General features: G+C 33.0%; 2 protein-coding genes across 2 annotated transcripts in view; one reads left to right on the top strand and one right to left on the bottom strand.

The window, feature by feature from the left end:
* The window catches only part of LOC145739682 (uncharacterized), a 242805-nt gene that overhangs the window by 12401 nt on the left and 217028 nt on the right, over nt 1-13376 (bottom strand). The window lies entirely within an intron of this gene.
* LOC145739674 (uncharacterized) lies at nt 7517-9356 on the top strand. Its single transcript, XM_081994981.1, has one exon. The coding sequence runs from the start codon at nt 7697-7699 to the stop codon at nt 9131-9133; it is 1437 nt and encodes a 478-aa protein (XP_081851107.1). The 5' UTR covers nt 7517-7696; the 3' UTR covers nt 9134-9356.

Here is a 13376-nt window from a genome sequence, read left to right on the forward strand (position 1 = left end):
AATGCTTGAGTTCAGTTCCATATTATTAAGCTCACTTTGTAACTCGTTTGTGTTTTTTAAAAACCATTATATTTAGTTTGTAAATTTAACTGGCAAAAATAAATGCAATCTTTTATTGCTCTATTTTACCCTGGTATACTTTGCTAAACCGAAATGACACCCGGTTTGATTATTGAAAGCAGATAACGTTTCTAGTCTAGGCAAAAGCTATTTTTATGACTTTCTTCCCTAATAAATTATTAGGCGCTCTTTGAAAACACCCCAAACAATGTTATGTCTTGCAGAACTTGGACTGCACAAATACAAAGTGGGCATATGAAATAATATCGCATCAGGCAAAATTAATTGTTTAGAAAAGCTGCTTTTGCTATGCTTTCTCTTGACCTTGATTTTTACTCCGTAGGTGCTGAGGATACAAAAATAAATTTTGTAAAACGTCAGCTAAACTGTAAAATTTGACTTTTACTATATTTTCAACTCCCAAAAACCAAAATGATCAACTATTCAATCGATGACCGAATATCACAGCATATAAAGTTATCCAGTTGTATTTTTTTCAAAGCAGTTGTAATGAACATGTTGTAATAGAAACGACAACTAGTCATTATCCACAAACAGGTGTCCAGATTAGTATGGATTACGATTTTATGCGCCCTTTTAAAGAAAAACTTTTAATGTCCGAAAATCTGTTCACAAAAATTGTAGAAAAACTGGTTCTCTTTGTAGCGGTGCCTTGTTATTTTGCTACCAACGACGATAAAAGGGACCATCTGCAATTTTTACTTTCATGCAGACACAATCAAATCGGTAACTCCGAGAGTTCGTGCTCCGGTTGTAATTCAAGATAACGGAAATTGAAGGGGTCCCGACCCACGGAGGTACAAGGAACGATATTTGCTACGATATTAGTCTTAAAAACTAATTTTTAGAGATTAATTAGTCCTAAAATTTCATTTGCACTTGATAATTGAATTATAGACTTGTTTCAGTCCAGAAAATTGAGTTTTACACCATTTAAATTCCTGAAAATAGACTATGAGACCCTATTAAGTTTTAGTAAAGTCATTTCTAGCCTTAAAAGTCAACTTTTAGACTTTTTAGTAGTAAGAAATGAGTTTTATGCACAAAAATTATTGTTTTAATTTCCGGACTGTTATTAGTGCTTGAAATCCAGTTTTAGACAATCGACAATGGATTACAATCTAAAAAACTAATTATAAGACTATTCCTAGTAGTAAATAACAAATTTTAGACTATTTAGGACAAATTTGGACTACAAGTTGTGAATGTTCAGCTTTACTCCAGTGAAAATTAGTCCAAAAATCCTGTTTTTTTACTATTTTTTGGGTCAAAAAGTAACTTGTAAACCTCCCAGATAACCAGATTTGAATCCTTTTAAAACATTTTTAAAAGTAGAAGATACAGTAACCTAGGTAGCCAGTTGTAAATAGTTATACAGGGTAAATTTATTATCATGCAAGCTAAAATTTGCTGTTTTATTTCAGGACACCCCTTGTGCGATTTCGTGGGGTCTCAATTAGTGATTGACTGACCACTACCATCAATGAAAGCAATAGACTGCATTTGTTTGAAATAACTGTTGTTATATATTCAGGTTTAACTTAATGATATAAACGTACAACGTGCTATATGCCCACTTAATTCTCTACCAAAAATGTTAGGTTAGTAAAAAACAAAAAACGTCTTGCAAAATCGCGGTAAATTTTCGAACATCAAAAAATGACATACGTCAACGTCAAATGTCGCACTGGCGTTAGCACAGACCAAACATCCCGCCACCCTTGAAAGGACGCACTTTCAACCAACACTATTCATTGTCTACACCTTCATCACCTCGTAACGGCAACACGCAAATCTTCCGTACAGCTCTTCTAAAGGTACCTTCACTGGTGCTCACTTCAACCACCCGTACTATGCCATCTTCTCCTGGAAAGGTTCGTCTTACGATGCCCATCTTCCATACCATGGGAGGTAGGTTTTCTTCTTTTAAAATCACCACGTCACCTTCTGAGACGTTATGAGTAGTATTTTGCCTCCATTTAGTTCTTTCTTGTAGCGAATGTAGGTAATCTCTGCACCAAACTTTCCAAAAGTGTTGTATCAATAATTTCATGTGCCTATATCTTGACACTAATGTGTGACGCGACTCATCGACTGTAACTTCAGGTAAACTTCTTAGAGCTCGACCAACCAGAAAATGACCAGGTGTTAGCATTTCTAAGTCATCCTTATCCTCAGTAAGCCTCATAAGAGGTCATGAGTTAACAATAGCTTCTATTTGAGTAGTAATTGAATATAATTCCTCAAAAGTTAAGTTTACGCCTGTTATTATTCGTTTTAGATGATGCTTAAGTAACCTTACCGCGGATTCCCATAAACCCCCAAAGTGAGGAGAACGCGGTGGTATGAAATGCCATTCTATATGATTATCAAGTAAAAAACTTCTAAACAACGGATCTTTAGAAAAGTCAGCAATTTCGGATAACTGTCTATTGGCCGAAACAAAATTACCAGCATTATGAGAGTAAATTTCGGAGCATAAGCCTCTTCTAGAAACAAAACGTTTGAATGCATTTAAGAAGCCTTCAGCTGACAGGTCACTAACCACCTCAATGTGGACTGCCTTAGTCGAAAAGCATATGAAAATACAAATGTAGGCCTTAATTATTTTTTTATTACGTAACTTGCTATCTTTAATCGTATAAGGTCCTGCATAATCTACTCCACATATCATAAATGGTAAACTTGGAGTGACTCTTGATCTAGGCAAATTGCCCATTTTCTGAACTATATCGCGTGGTTTTACTCGAAAACAAATCACACACTTTCGCAGTACATCACGCACACAACGTCGCCCACTAAGTGGCCAAAACCGTGTACGAATATTAGATAAAACTGTTTGAGGTCCTGCATGAAGATCCTTCAAATGAGTATCCCGAATTAATAGTGTAGTGAAATGATGTTTTGAAGGTATTATAAAAGGATGTTTAACTTGATAAGCTAATTCAGAATTTCCAATTCTACCTCCTACTCGAATTAAACCATTTTCATCTAAGAAAGGGTCAAGAGAAAGTAATTTACTGTTTTTAGGTAAGTTATTTCCCTTATTTAAAATGTCAATCTCAGATCGAAAACACTCTACTTGAATAAGTTTGACAATTAATATTATAGCATTATCAATTTCAAAATTTGACAATTCTCCAGAAATTCTTGTTTGATTTCTATTTAGAGTATTATGTTTGAATCTTAAGATATATGCAGTCACATGTAAAAGTTTACCCATGGTTGAGAAACGTGATATGAATTGATTTGTTTCATTTATATGTTTACTGATCAAAGAAGTAACAGTTTTAAGCTTTATTTCTGGAATTTCAATCATCTTTAAGTCAAATTTGGATTGTGGCCATTTACTTGGATTTTGTGAGAGCCATTCAGGCCCATTTAACCAATTTGACAGTCTTTCAGACTCAATCGGACTACATCCTTTAGAAATTAGATCAGCGGGATTTGACTCTGTGGGAACATGTTTCCATGAAGCTGACCTTGTTAAATCTTGAATTTGTACCACTCGATTTGATACAAACTGCTTTAGATTAGCTGGCTCATTAGCAATCCAAGCCAGTACAATAGTCGAGTCAGACCAGAATGTGGTACTGTCTATTTTTATGTCAATGCTGTCAATGACGCTCTTATACAGCTTGGCCGCAAGTAGAGCACCACACAGCTCCAATCTAGGTAGTGTTACTGTCTTTAAAGGTGCTACTCTTGACTTAGCACATGCTAGTTTGACTAAAACATTGCCATCAATATCAGTAGAACGTAAGTAAAGACAGCCTCCATAGGCTGTCATGGAAGCGTCACAAAAACAATGAATTTCAACCCTAACAAAATTTTTAATTAAAAACTGTCTTGGTATTTTCATGTCACTTAAAAATTGTAAATTCTTGTAAAACTCATTCCACGCTAAATAAAGTTCGTTAGGAATTGGATCGTCCCAACCAACTTTAGAGAGCCAAAGTCTTTGCAATAAGATTTTTGCTCTTATGATAATAGGGCCGATCAACCCTAAAGGATCAAAAATTTGACTTATAACAGATAATATTTTCCTCTTTGTCAAAACTGAAATTTCTTCTATTTTAATAGAATAACAAAATATATCGTCTCTGGGCTTCCATAAAATTCCTAAGGTTTTAGAATTTTGACTATCTTTGATTACATATTGATCGCTTACAGACTGTTCCTTTGAAAGAAAATAATCCATCCATTTGAGCATTGTTAGAAGTCCACTGACGTAAATTAAACCCAGCAGAAGCTAAAACCTTTGATACTTGTTCAATGAGTGACAATGCTGATGGAATGTCTGAACAACCCTGAAGCCAATCATCCATATAAAAATTTTTATTAATTGCCTTTGCTGAATCAGGATATAAAATTAAGTTATCCAAAGCCAATTGTTTTAAGCATCTGGTTGCTAAAAAGGACGCAGAAGAAGTACCATAAGTAACGGTGTTTAATTTAAAATGGATTAATGGTTGAGAAGGTTCAGTCCTCCAAAGTATCCTTTGATAAACCTTATCGGGTTCATCAACAAGTACACAACGATACATCTTTGCAATGTCTGAAGTAAAAACTATATTATGAATTCTAAAGTTTAACAAAATTGAAATCAATGAACTCTGAATGCATGGCCCTGTTTTCAGAACATCATTTAGTGATAAATTAGAAGTTGTTTTACAACTTGCGTCGAAAACAACGCGGTATTTCGTTGTTAATGAGGATTGTTTCATAACACAATGATGTGGTAAGTAGTAATTTGGGAACATATCTATTTCAGCTGTACTTGAAATAGGGCACATATGACCTAAACTTTCATATTCCCTCATAAAATCAATATATTTAGCCTTCAACAGAGGATTTTTAGTTAATTTAGCCTCTAAAGATTGAAAACGTTTCAAAGCTGTGTTTAATGAATCCCCTAATTGTAAATGATTACCTTTAAAAGGTAAGTTTACGACAAAATTACCTCCTTTATCTCTTTTGTGTGTGTTTTGAAAATGAACTTCACATTCATTTTCTTCTCTTGAATAGGGCTTAGTATGTGGAATTTCTTCTATTGACCAAAATGACTCCAAATCCTTATTTAAACTTTCTAAACCCAAGTCAGTGAGTGAATGACAACAGTTTTGTGAAGAATACAATGATAGCTTATTATCAAAATGTCCTGAAATAATCCATCTTAATTTGGTATTCTGTATAATAGGTTTTTTGTAACCAAGATTAATTTGTGATTTTAACAACAAATGATAAAAAATGTTGGCACCTAATAAAATTTGAATTTAAGCAGATTGATTAAAATTAGGGTCTGCCAAAGTTACATTATCAGGAATCTCAAGGCATGAACAATCAAATGTAGTTTGAGGAATGTTATCAGTAATTTTTTAACTCCACTTTAAAGTTTAAACTCATTATTATTAACTGTTGATTTAATTTTGGTTTTAACCAAACTATTGACATTTGATACAGATGAATTAATCCCAACAATTGGTATGTATATAAATTTTTTCTGAATTCAATTGTAATTTTGATTTAAGGTCTTTGACTATAAAATTGCTTTGCGAACCGGAGTCTAACAAAGCTCTGCAAAGAACTAGTTGTCCATTAATGTCTTCAATATAGACTAATGCTGTAGACAAAATAGTAAATGATCCATTATTACAGTGTGTAGTTACTGACTTTAATGGTAAAGCTTGCTGATTGACATCATTATCAGAAGCTGCTAAAGCTTGAGAAATATTAGAATGATCATATACATTCATTTGTTGAATTTTAGACTCAGTAAGGAGAGCTGTTTGGGTAGTATCTTGATTATCAGCGTCATGGGAAGCATTATTTTTGTTATGTATCAAATTACCTTCATATGAAGTTTTAGAATTAGGCCGAAAATGCAACAGAGAATTGTGTTTTTTGTTACAAATTTTACAAGAACCCACTCTACAAACTTCAGGAGAAGAGTGATCGTTTCTTAGACAATTTGTGCAAGCCTTTAGTCTTTTAATTTCTTTGAAACGAGCAGAAACAGGCAAACTCAAAAACTTCTTGCAAACATAAATAAAATGATCTCCTTGACAAATTATACAACCTTCCTTATTACCTGCATAATTAGAATACACCTTAGTGACCTTGAGTTTTACAGATTGTAATAGTTGACATCGATCAAATAAAAAAGTTTTAAATTCGTCAATAGTTGGACTTACTATATATTTAGTTTGAATTTCCCACTCTCTCTTACTGGACATGTCAAGCTTCGACACTAAAAGGTAAATTAAAATTGTACTCCACAAAGCCACAGGTTCATTTAAGTTCTCTAAAGATCTAATATGCTTCAAAAAATTGTCAGTGAAATTTCTCAATGCAGAATAAGAATCCCTAGTGACATTTGGCAATTCAAAAATTTGTTTTAAATGACCTTTTATGACCAACTTTTTATTTTTAAACCTATCAACTAATAAGTTCCATGCTAATTGATAGTTTGAATCAGAAATTTCTATGGACTCTATGACACTAGCAGCTTCCTTTTTTAAGGATGCTTGAAGATAATAAAATTTCTCTACATTGGAAAGTTGTGAATTGTTATTAATCATGGCATTAAATGTATCAAAAAAGGTAACCCATTTCTCATAAGAACCATCAAACTCAGGTAGAGATATGGGGGGCAATTTTAAAGCCCCTGTTGACATTTGTGAAGTAGAAAAAATGGGCAAAGCATTATTTGATTGATGCACTGATTGTGTGGAACTCTTAAGATCAGTATTCAACATAGACTAAAAAATACTCATTAAATAGATTGAGTAATTGTTATGTTGAAACACATTTTGGCAATTTAAAAACGAATGTTCTCGCAGGTAACCGTAATCTAAAATGTAGTAAGTTTGTGAGAAAGTCTAGAGAACTAACTTTGGCCGCTTATAAAGAAATGATATGCGGAATATCTAAATCAAACCTCGCTCGGCCACCTCTTATCAAAGACCCTTTAATCAACGAGTTAAATAGTCAAGAAAGTTGGAAGCGAAAAAAGGCTACCGTTTTAACGCATTTTTCCGGTAATTATTTAAAACACTTTCAAAACCACTCACTATCCAATGACAAAATAAAACGTCAATCAAATGGTCCAATTAATAGCGAAAATTGCCTATATTGTGGTCTTGGTAGATTGGACATCACTGTGTCATGGCATCAATGCGATATGTGTAACGGATGGGTGCACGATCTATGTATAACAGAATACAAAAATATTTCAAATACTGAAAACTATTTTTGCAAACAGTGTTTTTCGTATGATGTGTGCATTATTTGTAATTGTGGAGCATTGACCACCGCCGCTTATTGGGTTCAGTGCGATGTATGTGACCATCCATCGTTGGACCCAAATCAGTCGTACAGTTGCTTTCTTTGCGTAAGAACAGTAAAATGTATAATTTTAAGAAAAAAGATTCAAGACTTTCTTACTGTTTTGAATTTAACCAATGTACAACGAAAACGTGTAGAAGAAAAAACTAACAATCAGAGGAAATCTCAATTTTGGTTAGAGGAGCGACGAAAGCGCTTAACTTGTTCTAATTTTGGTAAAATTATAAAAGCTAAAGACAATATATCAAAAATCAAGCTAGCTAACGTAATGTTATCTTTCAAAGATATCAGTCATGTCGATTCAGTTAGGCATGGCATCAAAGAAGAAGAAAATGCCCTTCGAGAGTATAGTATGAGGTCTGGCAATGTGGTGTTGAAAAGTGGTTTAATCATTCACAACAAATATCCATATCTAGCTGGTTCTCCGGATGGTTTGGTGGGCAATGACGGAATAGTTGAGGTAAAATGTCCCTACAGTATTCGAAATGAGAAAATTACTTTTACAAAATTGAAATACCTCAATTCGACTAATGGTCAACTAAATAAAACCAATTTATACTATTATCAAGTACAAGGATTAATGGAGGTTTCAAATCGCAATTGGTGTGATTTTGTTATATTTACAAAATGCGACATGATAATAGAACGAATAAACCGAGATAAACGGTTTTTTGATACCCAAGTACTTATGGTACTTCGAGATTTTTATTTCAAATATTATTTACCCGCCATGCTTACACCAAACGAAACGTATTCAGAAGATGAAAGCAACTGGCTTCGTTCCTTATCATCAGATATTAGCGATGCTAGCGCCGCTAAAAAACATAATTTAGATCAAGATGATCTAACTAAAACTGAATCCCAAAGCTTCCAAATTTTGGAAAATGGATTAATAAATGATCCCAATTATTACAAGAAAATCGGCAAAACGACATATTACATTGCTACATTTAAAAAGTTCAATGTTAAAGTTGCACAAGTTAACTGTGTAGAATTTGAAAGCCTTTTTGGAGAGGGTTGGTTATATGATAACATAATTAATATTGGGTTACATATTTGCAACAAGAATGAAAAAATTCAAACAATGGATATAACCTTAGTGGAAGTCGTTTTAGGTGGATTCTTCGATCATGACTTTTTGAACGATTTTCGAATAACTGCCCCTATATTGGTGTTCCCAGTGAATGTAAATCAAAATCATTGGTGTCTCGCTATCGCAGATTTTGAAAAAGCTACGTTCGGTTTTATAGATCCACAAACACAAAGGCGTAATATGGCTTTAAATCAAAGTGAACGTTATTTCAAAAAGTTTAAACAATTTTTTAACTTTTACAATAACAAATTTAACACTTCGTTTGATTTAAATTTGAAAATAGTTACTTATGACCACGCCGTTCAGACAGATTCTTATAATTGCGGTGTATACGTAATCTATTTCTTTAAACAATTTTCGCAAGGAAAAACGTTAGCACTCGAAACAAATATTAATGATTTTCGAGATGACATCAAATACATGTTTCTGTCTGAATCAGAAAATATGCAACATATCTGTCCATTGTGTTGTCGTTGCGTGAAAGAAAACCACGAATACAATAAATGTAATTATTGCAAAAGAGCATTTTGTATTTCTTGTTTAGAAAGAAACAAAATGTCGTTTCAGAATTGTTGTTATTTTTGCAAAATTTACCTTAAAGAAATAAAATAAATGCAAAAATGATACTGATCGAAATACAAATGTTGGATAAAGTCTATTGCACTCATTGTAAAATAAAAAGGTGCAATATACAATTCAGTAAGACATTATAAGAACATTATGCTATTTCCATAGCTATATATACAAAAGGATACTTCCTTAACAGAAAAAAAGCGCAAATGTTATAATGGCATTTTAGACATTCAGAGCCTTATACATTAAAATCATTGATTTCAATTTAATCTTCATTGAAAGTAATTATCTTAAATCCGTAATGAAAATATATTTATTTCCTTTTTAATTATAAATTTATACAAATAAAAAATTAAATATAGTCAATGATTTTATAGTATCTTAGTTGTGTCCGTCAATCATCCATACGGTGGCGTAGCATTCAAATGTACCTAATAAATGTGTTCAGTAAAGAAATTTTGGCCCCCACATTCTCTCTTTTCTCATTGTTTTAACTGTTATATAAAAGGAAAAGACAATTTATGATAATTGCTTCATTCAAATTAATTTACCTTTATTATTATTTACTATAAACAACGAACAAAGGGAAATATTTTTACTAATTTAAAAAAATTCTCAATTTTTTTCTTGAAATGCATGGCGGGCCAATGTTCTTCATTGACATAGCTACACCACCGTGCTTCCATAACAATTAGGTACAAAAAACCACCATTTTAACAGAGGGGTCCTATAAGATGTGCGCAATCAATAATCGTGTCAAAAATAAAAGTTACAATGGCGTTATAAAGGCTTAAAGACCATTTTAACAGGGACCCCCTAATAACCATAATTTGTGCAATAAACAAAATTGTGCAAATAGTTACAATGGTGTTTTAAGGGCTTTATGCTCTTCTATATCTAACATTCACAAAATCAAAAATGCCCATTATTGAAACAATAAAGATAATATAAAAATACATAAAAATTGCGCAATCAATTTTTTCTAGGTTTTTTTTTTTATTAGCGACCTTGTTTCCTATTTGCACACAGAGTGTGTTGAAGAATACTGCATCACAGGTGAGTTTATATTACTATTATGTGTAGGTAACTATTATTATGTTGTATAGCTTTTTGCATCATATGTAAATTTAGTGCAATTGTGAAAAAATTTACATATAATAATAAAAGCGTTGCGATTTTAATTAATTCATTAATATGTTACAGCTTCCATTACAACGGAATGAAGCAAAGAAACAAATGGAACAACTTGATACTTTCAGCACAGTCTTTCAATCGAGTTGATAGCCACATAAGATCTCCTGTCTTTGAGTTTGACTAATTTGCTGCAGTTAGGTAAATGCTTTCCAGTCATGTTTTGTCTGCTATTGAATACGAATTTAAAAGTACGTTTTCCTATAATTTTACATTTTCTATTTATGTGAAAGTGCAGCCAGCATAAGCAGGAAAGGCACCCAGTAATATATCTTTCTCAGAGTCATCTTCTTTAACAGTTTGTGGTACATCTACACGTGTTTCATATGTAAGTATACCAGGGTCCAGCATAAGGATACATTTATTAATTGATAAATGTCTAATGAAGCAACGTGATACCTACTGAGGATCTCATGGTACCTTAAATACAAAAGATAAACAAGGAAAATCCGAAGTAAGTATATACTTTTTTGTTTTTGATCAGTATCTACAATATGAAGACTACAAATTTCATTCTCATTGAAATCTTTTTATTCTATAGGAAACGTGGGTATATAGCAAGTGTCCGTCTACTTTGTCGCAATACAGTATTTCAGAAGAAGGTAAGGGTTTACAAAATAATGTTAACATTCGTTATATTTTATAAAATGCTTAGGTTCCTGATGATATGGTGGACACGTTTTGCTTTTGCAACAATCATTTATACGATCAGAAGAAAAAGCCCAACAGCTGCAGTGTTATGGTTTGGTTTCTTATGGAAAGAAATAACACTAGAAAAGTACAAGTGCACTAGGAAATAATAGAAAAAGGAGATTTTATGTGGCATTCCGGAGAAAACCGTTATCTCGCTGCTAGTACGAGTCATTCTCAAATTGCAAGGAAGATTAATGCTGAATTTGTTGTACCCGATTTTAAAGTGATTTTTTAATGTTGTGTTAACTATTTATATAGTTTTATCTTAACCCTATGTTATGTGTTTTTGTAAATATTTTTGAAAAGCAATAATACGCCAATACTGTTTGTCATAAACTTTTTTTTAACTAGTCATCAACGTACCTGGTCATAGTTAGAATGCCAGAAACTAATTTTGATTTTTTATTTCTGAAAAATGTAACAATAATTGAATGTAAAATTTTATTTTAATTGAAAAGTACTATCCGATAATATTATAAAAATTTCCAAAGATTTTTAGTAGAGAATGTCATATTATCTATAAGGAATGTTTTCTCTTTTCTTTTCATATTAGGTTTACGTAGTTAACCAGCAATTAAACATATAATATTATTATAAAACTGTTGTTATTTATTACAAAAGTAGGATAAATAAAAAATCTGTCTGCATACAAGATTTTATTGTATTTTTCACCGATATGGCTTTAGACAGTCGTACAAAAAATATAGTTTTATCCATTTAATTATAGGTATATTATACCAGGTGTCCAAAAGCACCCTGGACATAGGAGATTAACATGGAAAAACATTTTTTTGCGTCTGTACGGTTGATTTGATTGAAAAATCGTAATAATGAAAGTTGTAGTACCTATCACGAACTAGTTTTCTGTATTTTTTTCAGATCTCTAGCTGGAGCCCTTTTGTCGTTAAACACGAAATAAAATTTAAACTTTTAGCCTGCACTGTATAAGCGGTTGTCGAGCAACGGATAAACAGGTCATTGTTGCTGGTACGGTTGCTCGACAACCGCTTATACAGTGCAGGCTAAAAGTTTAAATTTTCGCATTTTTTTTCGTGTTTAACGACAAAAGGGCTCAAGCTAGAGATCTGAAAAAAATACAGAAAACTAGTTCGTGATAGGTACTACAACTTTCATTATTACGATTTTTCAACAAATTAACCGTACAGACGCAAAAAAATGTTTTTCCATGTTAATCTCCTATGTCCAGGGTGCTTTTGGACACCTGGTATATCCATTTAAAAAAAATGGACTTTTTGCAGTTTTTTATCTGTCCGACTAAAAGGTTAATATTGTCACGTTAAGGGGTAGCTCAGAAGAAGAAAAAACCACAGGTATACAGGTAAGCCGCTTTTATTTAAGATAAAACTACAATGGTCTTACCCCCGGATTGCCAAGTAGGCGAGGATCATGATGTATGGAGCGTATGTAGGGTTTCGCGGAGGGCGCACGCTTACCGGGGGTGAATAGAACCCTAGACTAGTGTCCCAGGGCATTCACCACGCCGAATAAGACGCTTTGGTACTGTTAAAGGGAGATAAGCCGGTACGGCAACTAATGCTGCTCGCCCGTGCTATTTCCTTTGACAGGCTGATTTCCGGGTGCTTGCACTTGGTTACCAAAAGCTACACAGATGGTAAACCCAGACTGTCCCAGAGATCAGTCAGTGACTTCCCTCTGGGGAAGACCCCAGAGTTCGGTGATTAGTACGTGCTTTGAAGCTGTATTTATACCCACATCATGACCCCAATTCGCCGATCTTGTTTACATAAGTCTGGTATTGGGGGAGACCGAAGCAAATGCATGTACGGAACATAGTGTAATTACTATGTTACAATATTAACCACACTGTAGGTTTTTTTCATTTTTTGTGTCTGGGCTTTTCAACCATGTAGTATTGTCTAACTGAAGACAAAAGGTCACATCAGCAAAACTGTCTGGACTTGAGAAATTAATTAAAGTTTAGACCACCGTTTTGCTGACCATTTTTATAAAATATCTAAGGAACGGTGCGATAGGTATAGGGAAGTATTAACAATTAATTACTAGCCTTCTTGCGATGAATTCAAAAATGAGATTAAAAACAGACTTCCATTTGAAAATCAAAAGTTGGTGTTTATTCTGACTGATCTGGCAAACACCGGAAAGTTCAAAATATTTTAAATAGAGAGATTGGACCCAACCTAGGCTACACTCGAAATTTCAACAAAAAATATTGATTTGTTCTCTAGATACTTCTAATTAACCATCACCGTGAATCACCCTATATAGTATATTATTCCTAGAAAAAATAAGTTTCAAAATTGTTGCTGTTCTGGTGGCTGTAACGAGTTGGCAGTAAATAAAGCAAACATGGTATTTTCAAACAATTTTATTCTTACAATCTAACAATCTTATCTTA

This window comes from Ips typographus, unplaced genomic scaffold (assembly GCF_016097725.1).
Source record: "Ips typographus isolate SLU unplaced genomic scaffold, UJ_Ityp_2.0 IpsContig34, whole genome shotgun sequence".
Classification (NCBI taxonomy): Eukaryota; Metazoa; Arthropoda; class Insecta; order Coleoptera; family Curculionidae; genus Ips; species Ips typographus.

Bases quoted from the DNA above. Each gene is read 5' to 3' on its own strand.
- LOC145739674 (XM_081994981.1), top strand. From the start codon at position 7,697: ATGTTATCTTTCAAAGATATCAGTCATGTCGATTCAGTTAGGCATGGC.